Source organism: Ornithorhynchus anatinus, chromosome 1, assembly GCF_004115215.2.
Source record: "Ornithorhynchus anatinus isolate Pmale09 chromosome 1, mOrnAna1.pri.v4, whole genome shotgun sequence".
NCBI lineage: Eukaryota > Metazoa > Chordata > Mammalia > Monotremata > Ornithorhynchidae > Ornithorhynchus > Ornithorhynchus anatinus.
Genome location: NC_041728.1, coordinates 55,305,638 through 55,320,638, shown reverse-complemented (window position 1 = coordinate 55,320,638; position 15,001 = coordinate 55,305,638). Strand labels below are relative to the sequence as shown.

The following is a 15,001-nucleotide window of genomic DNA, read 5'->3' as shown; positions in this document are numbered from 1 at the left end:
AGAGGACCATACATCAGAGTAAGTAGGCAAATTCCCTGCCCACAACGAGCTTACCGTCTAGTCAGGAACATCCCTTGGGCCTCATTTCTTTCCGTCCTGGAAGCCTGCTTAGCAGCTTTGGGAGAAAGGAGAAGATGAGGTTGAGTTTCCCTCTGTGCTGCTTTGCTCTGCAACCCCCACATTCAAGAAGGTGAATTTTGCCCAGGTGTACGTTTGCCTCTGAGGATTTCCGTTTCAGTTTGTTTATGCTTTCGGCCCCCAAAGCCCTTTCCGCCTAAAACTTGCGGAGCGGGTTTGCCCAGCTCCAAAGGAAAGTCCCACAATGCGACACCCTCCTCGTCCTAAACCTCAATCCTTCCCGTATGGCGTCCCAAATGACACTCCTTAAAAAGGCTTCAATTTCCCAGCTTGGCCACCTTGGCCATTCTTGTCCTTTTGCTATATGTGTTCTGTGTCTGAATTTCGGTCTTCAGAAGCACCTTACCTCATAGAAATAAATAGTGTGTTGGCAAGTGTTTCTCACTGAAGAAGCCCGAAAACTGGGTATTGTGCCATCCCATCACCGTTTTAGCCTTAGCAGTTGTTACTTGCGTTGATGCTCTGGTTCACCTGATTTTAATAAATGGCCATAACATTTGGGTTTCCCCAGGTTCGCAGTCATGGAATATTATGAGCACCTGCTGAGCAAAATACACTGTACTAAATCCTTGGGAAAGTAAATCGGAAGCTAATTACATATTCCCTGCACAGTAGAAGATTATAATCGATCACTTTTATTGTGCATTTCCTCTGTGCAGAGAGCTATCCTGTAATTGTTTAGAAGAATGCAATACAGCTAGGAGATAGCTGCCCCCAAGAAGCTCACAATCTAGTGGGGGAAACATATGAAAATAAATTACACGGGGGGAATAACAGAGTTTAAAGATGTCTGCATAAGTGGTAGATACATGGGCAGTGAATAACCAAGTGCTTAGGTGACACAGAAGTGCTGGATTGGTAATCTCATTTGTCTTCTGCTGCCAAGTTGTTTCATAGCCCTAGCGACTTTATGGACACATCTCTCCCAGAACACCCCACCTCCATCAGCGGTCTTTCTGGTAGTGTAGCCATAGAGTTTTCGTGGGAAAAATACGGAAGTGGTTTACCATTGCCTTCTTCCGTGCTGTAAACTTTGGTCTCTACCCTCGACTCTCTCTCGTGCCACTCTTGCCCAGCACAGGTGAGTTTTGACTTGTAGCAAATTGCCTTCCACTCACTAGCCACTGCCTAAGCTAGGAATGGAATAGGTAGGCCTCTACTTGACCCCTCCCTCCCATAGCCCAAACTGGTAGAGTACTGGAAACTCTCCAGGTGCGATCCTGAGGGGAGGATTGGTAGTAGGAGGGAGGAAATCACTCAGTCAGTTGTATTTTATTGTGTACTTCCTGAGTGCAAAGCACTGTAATAATAATAATGTTGGTATTTAAGCACTTACTATGTGCCAAGCACTGTTCTAAGTGCTGGTGTAGATACAAGGTAATCAGGTCGTCCCACGTGGGGCTCACAGTCCTCATCCCCATTTTACAGATGAGGTAACTGAGGAGCAGAGAAGTTAAGTGGTTTGCCCAAGGTCACACAGCTGACAAGTGGCAAAGGCGGGATTAGAATCCACGACCTCTGACTCCCAAGCATTTGGAAGAGTACAGTCTAGGAAATAAGGTGAAGAGAGAAGAGATTTATCAGAGAAGACCTCCTGGAGGAAATGTGATTTTTGAAGGGTTATGAAGATGGGGAGAGTGGCGGTCTGCCAGTTGTGAAGAGGGAAGGAATTCCAGACAAGAGGGAGGGTGTGAGTGAGAGGCAAATGGTGAGAGAGAAGAGAAAAAGGTACAGGGGAAAGAGCTGATTGAGTGCCTTGAAGTCAGTGGTCAGGAGAGGGATAGGCAACCACTGAAGGATTTTCAGGAGTGGAGAGAGGTGTGTAAAACAATATTTTAGAAAAGTCTGTTGGATCCTAATGGATCTATGTTTTCTCTCAATCAATTAATCAATCAGTCATATTTATTGAGCACTTACTGTGTGCCAAGCACTGTACTATGTGCTTGGGAGAGTACGCTATAACAGACATTCTCTGCCAACAATGAGCTTACGATCTAGAGGTTGTTGGGTCTGTCTTTTGTTTACATCCCCCCTAGTGTGTAAGCTTGTCATGGGCAGGAAACGTGTCTACCCACTCTGTTATTTTGTACTCTCCCAAGCACTTTGCATAGTGCTCTGCACATGTGATTGATTTTCACTGTAATTCTATTTAGCTTTCTTCTCTCAGTAGGAGTGAAGGCAGGCTTTCTAGTTGCCCACCCTAACAACTAAGAGAGGGGAAGGGGAATCAGCAAGTAGATACATTCCTGATTGATTTGTAAGCTTTGGGGTGTACAGGTGGGACCCAGACTCCATAATCTGCTTTAACTCATGCAGATCCCCTGATTCTGACCTGTTCTCGTCAGACCACATACTTTGTTTTCCCACTTAACTCTGTCACCAACCACTGCCTGGCTCTATGTAGAGCTGCCATATTTGATAGAATCCAAGGGTTTCTCCGGCAATGCCATCATTCCAGTGAAGTGGACAATTACAGCCGATTGGCTATCACTTTTCCCAAAATAGCTGCCATGGCAGCTCATAAAAGAAAGCATAAAATGCAAAAATGCCACTGGGAATAATTTCAAAAGAGAAGCACAAACAAAAAGCTGGTTTTCCTTGGTCTGACACCAACTCTTGGATTCACAGCAGGGGAAGATACGCATCGCTTTGTAAGCTCATCACGGGCAGGGAATGTTTCTGTTAATTTTATATTATACTCTCCCAGGCTCTTAGTACAGTGCTCTGCACATAGTAAGCCCTCAATAAATATAATTGATTGATTCTCCAAGGCAGACAGGGAAGCAAATCAAGAGCCATTCTGCCAGGGCCAATTCAGCCTTGGCTCAGTCTCCAGGATGGCCTGGTTGTCCCTATGCTGAAGGAGGCTGTGCCAGGACTGGGAATTACTAGAAGGATCAGGTCCATTTTAGGGTGGGTGCAGAAGGAAGAAGAGGAGAAAGAACCTCATTAGCCTGATATTTCTGGGACGATAGCTTGTCATAAATTGGGGTCAACCTCCTTTTGCACACAGAAAGAGTTCGATAAATACGACTGAATGAATCCCCTCCCAACTTCCACTTTCTCCCAACCCCTCATGAAAGAACTAAACTTCTAACCCGCTAAAGGTCAGACTAGAAAGCTAAAATGCTGATGGCCACACTCCATTAGGATGAATGTAAGAAGGATGGCCATCCCATTGCTACCCCAAGTATCCAGTTGCCAGAATCCAGAGCTGAAATTTGGCTAATGTGGGCAAGACGGCATGTGCGCTTTGCGATATAGGGTTCCTCTCCATGCACTCCGGGCCTCAGCGTGTACGTGACCATCAGAGTTGAGAGCATGAGTGGTGACACTCGAGCTGTAATTAATTCTTCCGTGCAGGCTCTTAGTCTTGAGACTTCAGTACCGCGTTTCTTCAAAGGAGACTCCACCATCCCTGAGCTGGATGGATAATTGGCCAGATCCAGAAATGGTAACACTCTGAGTCTTGCAGGCTTTTTGTTGGTGTTTCATCTCTCAATTTGACTTTATATTGGACTCCCTTAGGTGCAGCAGGGAGAACTGAGGGTTGTTCAGATCCTCTACCGGATTAGCACCCTGCTTTGCTCTTTGCGTGTGTAGCCGCTGTGTAACTTCGCTTTTTACATACAGTGCATGGCATCTCATGGTTGCTCCTGTAAGCAAAGAGCATCACACCATGGGTTCCTGGGTTGGTCTTCTGTCACATGTAAAGTTTGAGAAGTGACTTTCCAACTTAAAAGCGGAATGTCATTCTGCTTAGGGAACTGTCGAAGCATGAAATGCCTTTACCCCCTGGGGTCGCGTTCTAGGAGGGTGTGGGCGAGCCAAGCTGGAAATTCAGGCTGGTAGTTGGGATGGTGCCATGTCCCTGGGGCAAAGCAAAGCCACCCTGATTGATTTACACTGCAATGGAAAATAACAGAGTTTATGTCTAAGTTTCAGGCCATAGAAAACATGGACCAGTTGGAGGCCACTTTGGAAACACTGCTGGGAGAAGCCATCAGTAGTAAGAAAAAAGAAAAAAGGAAACATGTGGAAAAAAGAGAAATGCTGAAAATCGCAGCAGCTACCCCTGCTTATTTACCAGATGATCCAGAAGATGAAATCACTGATCACAAGATGTTTTCCAGGTATGTAGTAGTAATAGATTAGATTCTTAGATCACACCAGTGACTTTCCCAAATTCACACAGCAGTCAGGTGGTACATCTGGGATTAGAACCTCTGACTCCCAGCCCTCTTTCTACTGGGCCACACTGCTTTCCTATTTTTATTTTTTATCTGTTTTATCTACCCCATTGTTTAGCAAAGTGCTTGACATCGCTGTCATTAGAGACTGAATTTGCATAACTGACTGATTTCAATTCCATTTTCTTTCCCTGGTTGGGTTCTGGAGGAGATGTTAGCAAAAAAACTGGTCGCACTGAAATAATTGGCAGCAAGAGTGGAACCCAGGGCCCTGGTTAATCCACCAAGTGAATATTTATTTTGGGAACTCTGAAGTTGATTGGTAACTGCATTGCTGTTTTATATCTGTTAGGGTCATACTTCTGTTTAGGCTACATTTTGACTTTCAGAAAGCATTGTCCTGGTTTGGTGCTGCATGCAGTGAATATTTATTTCCTGTTGAATGGATGTTAGTGACTTAAGGGATAACCTTCCAAAGAGGAGGAAACGTTTGTCTTATACTCATCATTCATTCAATGCATTTCTTAGTATGTATTGAATGCCTACTGTGCGCTAGGCTCTTGGGTGTGCATAATAAGAGGGAAAAACTCAGTTCCTGTAAGATCTTCGGGGAATTTATAATCTAATGAGTCACACGGCTTTCATGAGTTCAACTCTTTATAAAAAGCTTATAAATAGATTTTGAATTTGTTTGCCCCCTCGAGAATTTGCCTTCTGCAGGTCTCCAGAAGCTTGTGTGGAAAAACCTGTTCATTTACCCTCTCTGAATCCTTAATCTACATGAACAGGGCAGGGCACAGGCTTTGGAAGAAATATCAGCTCTGGTCCAGTGACAAACCAATTGGGAAGAAGGGTTTGCTTCCCCTTCCCTCGCCTCAATCAATTGTATTCATTGAGCGCTTACTATGTGCAGAGCACTGTACTAAATGCTTGAGAGAGTAGACTATAACAATGTAACACGATCTCTGCCCAGAGTCCATTCTCTCAACAGAAAAGCAATACTAAGGGCAATAACAAGGTAAATTGATAACGGTGAGCTAAGGTATTCATTCAATAGTATTTATTGAGCACTTACTATGTGAAGAGCACTGTACTAAGCGCTTGGAATGTATAATTCGGTAACAGATAGAGACAATCCCTGCCCAATAACAGGCTCACGGTCCAGACGACTAAAGATATCAACAAGATAGATTTTGTAGGATGAGCTAAGGCATTAACAAGAGGGTTGTTTAGGGTGAGCTAAGGCATCAGCATGATGGACCGTGTAGGATAAACTAAGGCATCAACAAGATAGATTGAGGAGGGTGAGCTGAGGCATCGACAAGATGGGTTCTATAGGGTGAGCTAAAGCATTGAGAAGATAAGGTTGTGTAGGGGGAGCTAAAGGGATCAACAAGATTGTTTGTGTAGCTAAGGCTTCAGCAAGGTAAGTTGTTAGGGGTGATCTAAGACATCAATAAGAGGTTCTAAAGGGTGAGCTAAGGGGATTGACAGGTTGTATAGGATGAGCTAAGGCATCAGTGCAGGAGGTTGTTGAGGTTGAGCTAACTCAGCCCACCGATCAGTCATTTATTGGGCATTTTCTGTGTGCAGAGCACTGTACTAGGCATTTGGAAGAGTGCAATATAGCACAAAATAGACACATTTCCTCCCCACAATGAGCTTACAGTCTAGAGGGATTGACAAGATAAATCGTGTAGTAGCATGAGCTAGGAACAAGCCAGCGGAAGAGTTAGTTTTCTCCCTAATGCTCCCCTCAGAGCTGTGTGGCTACAGAGGGGACCGGAAGTGGTCGCCGCACTTGAAGGAGCCCTGGGAAAGATCCGCCAGACAAGACGGTCCTTCTCTGGATGGCCAGAATGACCCCCCTCGCAGCCTAGTCTGATCAGCTTACGGGACAGGCCTAACGAGGGAATCAGCATTGTCTCCCTCCTTAAATAAAAAAACTTCCACAAAGCTGAACTTGCTCCTCCTGGAAATTTGTTTCATCTTCCCCCTAACCCCAGGGGAGCTAAAGCAGATCCTTCCAAAGAGAAAGCTTATTTGGGTGAGGGGACTGAACAGTTTCAGGGTAGCATTTGCCCTGTAATTTCTAGTGGAATTTCTCCTTTGATCTTTTGAATGGGGCTGGGGTGTCAGCTTCCCTACCCCGGGATCTAACTTGGGGTTAGAACTCAGCGAAAGATTAATAATGCTACGTTATCCGCTCAGGCACCAGGTGAGCCAGTTAGAGGCTCAGAGAAGCAACGAAGAAGGCCTGAGAAAACATTAGCAATCCACCAGACTTGTAGATAAGTTTGATAGAGAAGCAGTGTGGCTTAGTGGAAAGAGCACGGGCTTTGGAGTCAGAGGTCATGAGTTCGAATCCCAGCTCTGCCACTTGTCGGCTGGGTGACTGTGGGCAAGTCACTTAACTTCTCTGTGCCTCAGTTACCTCATCTGTAAAATGAGGATTAAGACTGTGAGCCCCACGTGGGACAACCTGATTCCCCTGTGTCTACCCCAGCGCTTAGAATAGTGCTCTGCACATAGTAAGCGCTTAACAAATACCAACATTATATAATTTGCCAGCCCATGGCACATCTCCTAGCCTTCCAGATTTACTCCCTGAAGAATGTTATGGTAACAATGGCTCTCCTAGAGCTCCAGGTGTTATGTGTTATATTTTTCTATTGTTACTATCATTTCTGCTTGCTCCCAGCCAGATTTATTTTACACCTGGGGCTCATGGGAGCCCACATTTCCCAGATTGGACATATAAACACGGTTTGCACCTGGGTATGGTTTATGTAGCCATTCATATGGGCGACTCAGCAGATGGGGTTCTGTTTTGGAGAAAGCCCTTATTTCCATATTCAAGCCACAGAGGCTAATTGGCTCTATTTGCTTAAATACGTATCGAGGAGATTCTTGATGGAAACCAGTGGATATGAGAGATCGGTTTCCCATTGAGTCGCCAAATTGAAATGACGGGTTTGTTTTTCAGGGCTAGTCACAGCGACTCAAGCATTTACATCCGAAGAGATGCTAATAAGCCCGTGGACGCGGTTAGTATGTGCGCCTGCTGATTTCTACTGCATTTTCCCCAGTGCCTAGTAGGGTGCTTGGGACTTGGTAGTGTGCTTAATAAATCACTGGGAGGAAGCAGGGTGGGGAGGAGGAAAGGTAGAGGGGTGATGGATCTCCCCTCTCCTTTGAGACTTCCTGCTGGGGAGCGGTCATAATGTTTCCAGTGCCCTACTCCCAATCCCAGAGCCCTGTAATAGCTGCTGAGTGAAAACTGGGCTGGAAAATCAGAGTGGGGAGGCAAGCAAATGGCAGCCTTATGGTTAAGGAAAATCAATAGGTTTTCCATCTTCAGCAATGAGCGGTTGCAAATAAAGCATTGACATTAAAGGCACAGGCAGCTTCATTATATAAACTCCCTAAAGACCCCAGACGTGCATTTTCTAAGCGGGAGATACATGTAACCAATCAATCGAAGGTATTAAGTGCTTACTAGGTGCAGAGCACTGTACTAAGCACTTCAGAGAGTACAATGCCGCAGAATGCAGACTTGTTCCCTGCCCATAATGAGCTTACAGTCTAGAGGGAAGCTTAGTTTTTACCTTTAAAAAGGAGGCAACTGCTCTCTGACCCAAAAGCAAAATGATCAAGTATTCCTACCATCTCAGTTGAGCTGTTCTTTCAAGAGTACTGTTGTCAGGGAGAGCCATTAGATGTGGATGTTTTCTCAGTCAATCCATCAGTGGTATTTACTAAGCACTTGGGAGAGTATAATCCAACAGAGGTGGTAGACACGTTCCCTGCTCCGTGTTTAGAATCAATCAAATGATCAGTGGTATTTATGGAGTGCTTACTGTGTGCAGAGCACTGTACTAAGCACCTAAGCCCAGATCCTGCACTTCGAAACTCAAATCCTGCAGCATTCTTGATCTCACGGGAAGACTATTTATTCAACTCTTGCTTCAGAGATTCTGTCTAATTTTGCAAAATTGTGGTTTACAAATGTCAAACTATAGGATCATTTTAACCGAAAGGAATCGAGAAAAAGTGATACGGAAGAGAGAAGACATCTGATTATCAGGTTGGTTACTTGATCACAACAATACTTTTTGCAGTTATTTTAATACCCGAGTCATTTTTATACTTTAAGGAATATTAATAGTTACCGTACATTTTGCTGCTGCATGATCCAAATTGAATTAAAAATATTAATGTCTAAATAATCTCTTTTCTAAATGTAATTAGAGAAGTGGCCTGACTTGGTGGAAAAGACAGGGGCTGGGAGTCGAGAGACCCAGATGCTGGTACAGGCTCTGCTACTTGAGTGCCCATATGGCCTTGAGCAAGTCATTTAAGTTGTCTGTGACTCACTTTCCTCACCTGCAAGATGGAGATTCAACATCTCTTCTCCCTCCCTCTTAGACTCTGAGTCCCATGTGGAACAGAGACTATGTTTGATCGATTGTATTTACCCCAGAGATTAACAGAGTTCTTGCCATATACTAACTGCATAAAAATACCATGATGGTTATTATCATCATCATCATCATCATCATCATCATCATCACCACCATGCATAAGGGAGAAGAGAAAAAAGGAGACTGTACAATAGTAATGCAGAAATGATTTCAGAAAAATTGAGTTTAATGCTTTTTTGGCTTAGACAAGTACAGCATGTGTCTTTAATTATGGTATTGGCACAATCTAATTATGAAAAATGTATAGAAAGGCCATGGTAAGTAAAAGGAAACAAGAAAAATGATCTGTGGAAACTTGTAACTCTTGATAACATACATATCTGTACATATCTGTAATTAATTTATATAAATGTTTGTCTCCCCCTCTAGACTGTCATTCACTGTGGGCAAGGGATGTGTCTGTTATATTGTTATAATGTACTTAATACGGTGCTTTGTACCCAGTAAACGGATGTTGGATGTGAACAAGGAGAGAGTTCTAGTCAGAAGGGAGAGTGAGGAAAAGGTTGGTGATGGGAGAGACAAAAATGAGGCCCAGGGAGTAGGTCAGTTTGAGGGGAATGAAGGAGTTGGGGTGCGGTGGGGAAAGATTAAGTAGCAGGGAGAGAGCAGATGGTCAGGAACTTCTCCTCTATAAGGAGCAGAAGGGCAGCCATTTGTGCAGAAGAGGATGTGGGAGGAGAAGAGGAAAGGGTTTGGGAGGGAAAGTGAGGTTAGATTTGTACACACTCGTTTTGAGGTGTCTGTGGGACATTGAATCCATCAATCAATGGTATTTATTGAGAGGCAGCATGGCTTAGTGGAAAGAGCACGGGCTTGGGAGTCAGAGGTCGTGAGTTCTAAGTAATGATGGTATTTGTTAAGCGCTTACTATGTGCAAAGCACTGTTCTAATCCCACCTCCGCCACTTATCAGCTATGTGATTTAGGGCAAGTCACTTAACTTCTCTGTGCCTCAGTTCCCTCAGCTGTAAAATGGGGATTAAGACTTTGAGCCCCATGTGGGACAACCTCATTACCTTGTATCTACCCCAGTACTTAGAATAGTGCTTGGCACATAGTAAGCGCTGAAAAATGCCATCATTATTATTATTGAGTGGTTCCCGGGTGCAGGGCACTGTACTACACACTTGGAAGAGTGCAGTACACTGAGTTGGTAGACTCGTTCCCTGCCCACAGTGAGCTTATATTCTAGAAAGGGAGAAAGACAATAATATAAGTAAATAATTTATAATATTTAATTTTTAGACATTACATAAGTACTTTGAGCGGCTGAGGGTGGGGTGAATACCAAATGCCTGAAGGGCATAGTTGACACAGAAGGGAGAGGGAGCCAGGGAAAAGGGATATTAATCAGGGAAGGCCTCTTGAAGGAGCTGTGACCTTAGAAGATGTGATATCAGTAGATGTGATGTCCATAAATTGATGTGTTGGAAGCAAGAAGAAGTGCAAGATTGCAGGGGAGAGATGTCAGGGAAAATCGAGTAGATTTGGGAAGCATCTGCATAGAGGTGGCAGTTGAAGCGGTCGGAGTGGATGAGCTCCTCCGGGAAGAGAGGATAAAGTGAGAAGAGAGGAGAAGCCAGAACGGAATTTTAGGGTCGCCCACAGTAAGGGAGTGGGAGGCAGAGGAAGAACTGGTGAAAGAGACTGAGAAGGATTGGCCAGAAGATAAGGAAACCCAAAGAGAACTGGGCCAGGAAAACCAGAATTAGATAGTGTTTTCAGAAGAGAGTGGCCCACGGTGTTGAAGGTAGCCAAGAAGTCGATGAGAATTAGGATAGAAAAGGGACGAGAAAGTACGGTTGGAAATAAAAAATTGGAGTTACCCAACCTAGTAGATAGAGCTTTTGAATGGGAGGCAAGAGATAATAATAATGATAATATTTAATTGAGGTATGTGTTAAGCACTTACTACGTGTCAGGCACTGTACTAAGGGTTGGGGTAGATACAAGATGATCAGGTATTTACATGGGGCTCACAATCTAAACAGGAGGGATAACAAGTATTGAATCCCCATTTTGCAGATGAAAGAACTGAGGCACAGAGAAGTTAAGTGACTTGCCCAAGATCACACAGCAGACAAGTGGCAGACCTGGGCTTAGGACCCAGGTCTAGCTTTGCCATTGCTACTAGTCTCCTTTGTAGTAATAATTGTGGTGATGATAATCTAGACCGTAAACTCCTTCTAGGCAGGGAATGTGTCTACCAACTCTATTGTATTGTACTCTCTCAAGCATTTAGTACAGTGTTCCGCACTGTACTATAAATGATCAATAAATGCCATGGATTGATTTGTTAAGCACTTACTATATGCCAAGTACTGTAAATTCTGAGGTAGAAGCAAAATAACGGGGGCAGACACAGTCCCTTTCCCTGACAGGGCTTGCAATCTAAGTAGGAGGGAGAATATATATTGAACACCCATTCTACAGATGAGGTAACTGTACCCAGAGAAGTTAAATGAATTGCCCAAGGTCACACAGGCAATACAGGAGAGTGTGAGCCCCATGAGGGAGAGGGATTGCCTCCGATATGATTAACTTGTATCTACCCCAGTGCTTAGAGCAGTGCTTTACATAGCAAGCACATAACAAACACCCTCATTATTATTAAGTGGCGGAGGCGGAACTAGAACCCAGGTCCTTTGACTACCAGGTCCAGGCTCTTTCCACTAGGACACACTGCTTCTCTTGTAATCTCAGACAAGGCACTTAACCTCTCCATTACTTGGTTTCCTCATCTGCCAGATAGGGATATTATTACTAGATTGATTTGGGAAATCTAGTGATAGTGTTTAATCTTTTGAATTCCAGTAGCGTCTAGCAGTTTGCAGAAATGGGTTCCCTTGCCACCCGCTTCACCATCGACAAGATTATGAGTCTAATGCAGATTTTTTATTCCTTTCTCTTGTTTCCTTTTATAGGAAGAGTAATAACCCTGGAGAGGCTCCTGAGGAAGGAAGCTCAACTATCCACACTGACTCAATTACTCCCTTTGTGCAACATCAAGATATGATGTATTTTATCCTGTTCCTTTGGTTGCTGGTGTACTGCCTATTGGTCTTCCCTCAACTTGATATCAACAAACCTTGATTGGGTCTGCATAATAAATGATAGTCATTGGATTAATATATTTTGCAGTGTGTGTACAGGCAAACTGATGTCATCCAAGTTGACTCCAAATAAGTATCTAGCCAATCAGATTCATTGGTTTCCTGCCTCTGCCTTCGTAAGATGTCGCACGTTTTCTATTTTATCTGTAAATAAGAGTAGGATGTGTGGGTGATTTATTACATGCGATTTTGTACCTGTGTGTGCCTTGCTTTGTAAAATGTCAAATGTGTCTAGCAGCCATCAGAAGAGACTCGTATTCAAAACTCTGTTCTACAAAAACAGTGAGGCGGGGGGAACAATTACATCGCCCTGAAGCAGAAATCGCCCAACACGGTGTTCAGCTCAGGATGTGGTGGGGTGTCTAACGACAGTGTTTAAGATGACAGCTTTCACTTCACCATTCAGATGCTTGCTAGGAAGGAAAATAACTTTTTTCCTCCAGGAAGTCACGTTTGAGCGAAGCCACTTGACTTCCACATCTCTGTTGAGCCGCAGTGTATCTGTATTGTTGATGGACTTGGCCTGTTCTCGGGCTTGGTGAAGGGAGGGCACCCCTGTGATCCTGGAAATGTGCCATCCGAGTGAAGAAGCCAGTGAGGGCACAAGGAATTGGGCTTTGAGCTGGCATGCCCACACTTCCAGCATTTCCTTTCTAAGCTAGCTGCAAACTGGAAAACCAAGAATTGGGACCTTCCAGTTGTACAGAGGCTGCTGACCCCAAAGGAAAAGAGGTGCACAACAAAGAATGGAGCTCTGGAAAGGGAACCCCAGTTCACCAGGGCTCCTAAGGGATGGGGGATTTTGGGGGGTTCATGGTTAAGGAAAACCAAAGGTTTTCCAGGGACTCTGGGAATGTCTTTGCGGCACTGCAGACATATACGTTGTAAATAATGTTAGTTTCAGAGCCATTGTGATTTAGGCCAGCAAGCCATATGAAAGCTTAATTTGCAGAAGAAGCAGAAAGCTGTCATGCCTCTTTTGCTCTCCAGACCGTCCCTCCTCCGCCCTTTCTTCAACTTTCCCATCTTTCCAAGCACTATTTCAAGCAGAGACCTCTCACCTCCTTTTAAAATCTACCCCTTCCACCAGCACATCTGACCCAATCCCTTCACACTTGGTCAAAAACACTTGAGCCTTCACTTCTTCCCTCCCTGACCACCATCTTCAACTGTTCCCTCTCCAGTGGCTTCTTCCCCATTAGTTTCAAACATTCTCCTGTATCCTATATGCTATAGAAACCCTCCCTTGACCCCTCAGTTTCCTCCAGTTATTACCCCATCTCCCACCTAACATTCCTCTCCAAAACTCCTCGAGCCAGTTGTCTGCACCTGCTGCTTCCACTTCTCCAATTCTCTCCTTGACTTCTCTCCAATCTAGCTTCCACTCTCTTCACTCCATGGAAACTCACCTCCTTAAGGTCACCCTCCTGCCAAATCAAATAACCTACACTTCATCTTAACCTTCCTTCGCCCCTTAGCTGCCTTTGACATTAAGGACCTTCTCCTTAAGACATTATCTAACCTTGGCTCCACTGACATTGCCCTCTCCTGGTTCTCCTCCTATCTCTCTGGCCATTTATTCTGCCTCTTTCAAAGGCTTCTCCTTTACCTCCCACCCTCTAACTGTAGGGGCCCCCTACTATTATCTATCTACATAGCTCTTGAAAAACTCATTCCCTCTCACTGCTTCAGCTTCCATCTCTATGTGGATAATTTCTGAATCTTCCTCTCCAGACCTGATGTCTTTCCATCTCTGCAGTCTCATATTTCCTATCGCCTTCAAGACATCTTTACTTGGATGTCCTGCTGACATCTCAAATTGAACATGTTCAGGATTTGTCTTTCCACCCAAACCTTATCCTCCCACTGTCTTTATCATCCCTGAAGACAACACCACTGTCTTCCTTATCTCAAAAAGTCTGAAACGTTGGCATTATCCTTGATTCATCTCTCTCATTCATCCCACATATTCAATCTGTCTCCAAATCCTGTTCTACCTGCACAGCATCACTAAAACCCACCCTATCCTCTCCATCCAAACTGATACCTCAACTGATCCAAGCACTTATCCTATCCCATCTTGACTACTGCAACAACCTCCTCGCTGACCTCCCTGCCTCCTGTCTCTTCCCACTCCTGTCCTTACTTTATTCTGCTGCCTGGATTTTTTTTTTAATAAAAGCTCAGTCCACATCTCCCCAGTCCTCAAGGGCCTCCAACAGTTTCCCATCCACCTTCGCATCAAATAGAACTCCTTAACCATCAGCTTTAAAGCACTCATTGAGCTCTCCCCCTCCTACCTTACTTTGCTGATTTCCAATTCCTACCCAGCCTGCATATGTCACTCCTCTAATACCAGCCTACCTGCTGTGTTGCAATCTCATCTATCTCGTCGTTGACCCCTTGCCCACATCCTCCCTCTGGCCTTCAACTCCCTCCCTCTTCATATTTGACAGACTGCCATTCTCCCTACCTTCAAAATCTTATTAAAATCGCATCTCCCTGAGGCCATTCCCTGACTAAGTCCTTATTTCCCCTACTCCCTCTCCCTTCTGCCTGTGCACTTGTACACTTTAATCACTTGCTACTCACCCCACAGCACTTGTGTACATAGCCATAATTTATTTTCATGTTTGTCTCCCCACTCTGGACTGTAAGCTCCTAGTGATCAAGGAAAGGTGTCTACTAACTGAATTGTATTGTGTTCCCCCAAGCGCATAGTACAGTGTTATGCACATAGTAAGCATTCAATAAACATCACCGATGGATTGATTCTTTCTTTAACATTGCTCCTGTCTCCTTTTCCCCTCTACACCAACCTGCGGTCCCAAATCACAATCATTTGGAGGGCATCATCATCAAACATCAGTTGTCTCTAAAAACCTTTGAACGCTTGCTGTAGGTGTGACATTGTTATAAGAGAAACAGGTTATGTAGCCGTAATGTTTATGGAGAGCTGCTTGGAGCAGTGCATTATGCTAGGTGCTTGGGAAGTGGGGAGGAAAGAAGCGACATGTTCCAAAAGGAGCACTTATATTTTGAAGTTTTGTATTCAGGGATCTTACAATGTAAGT

At 44.3% G+C, this 15,001-nt stretch overlaps 1 protein-coding gene and 1 non-coding gene across 4 annotated transcripts in view; one reads left to right on the top strand and one right to left on the bottom strand.

The window, feature by feature from the left end:
• The window catches only part of CLMN (calmin), a 119,768-nt gene extending 107,821 nt beyond the window's left edge, over positions 1 to 11,947 (top strand). For 2 of the 3 annotated variants that reach the window (XM_029064080.2, XM_029064091.1), the window contains exons 10-13: positions 4,078 to 4,271; positions 7,315 to 7,375; positions 8,351 to 8,415; positions 11,739 to 11,947. In XM_029064080.2, coding sequence (XP_028919913.1) covers positions 4,078 to 4,271; positions 7,315 to 7,375; positions 8,351 to 8,415; positions 11,739 to 11,907 — 489 coding nt within the window. In that variant the 3' untranslated portion in view covers positions 11,908 to 11,947. The remainder of the gene's footprint in view (positions 1 to 4,077; positions 4,272 to 7,314; positions 7,376 to 8,350; positions 8,416 to 11,738) is intronic. The other variant, XM_029064090.2, reaches the window with a different exon arrangement.
• LOC114817745 lies at positions 1,230 to 1,368 on the bottom strand. Its single transcript, XR_003765608.1, has one exon. It is a non-coding gene; the product is annotated as a small nucleolar RNA SNORA7 (small nucleolar RNA).
• Positions 11,948 to 15,001: the final 3,054 nt, after the last annotated feature.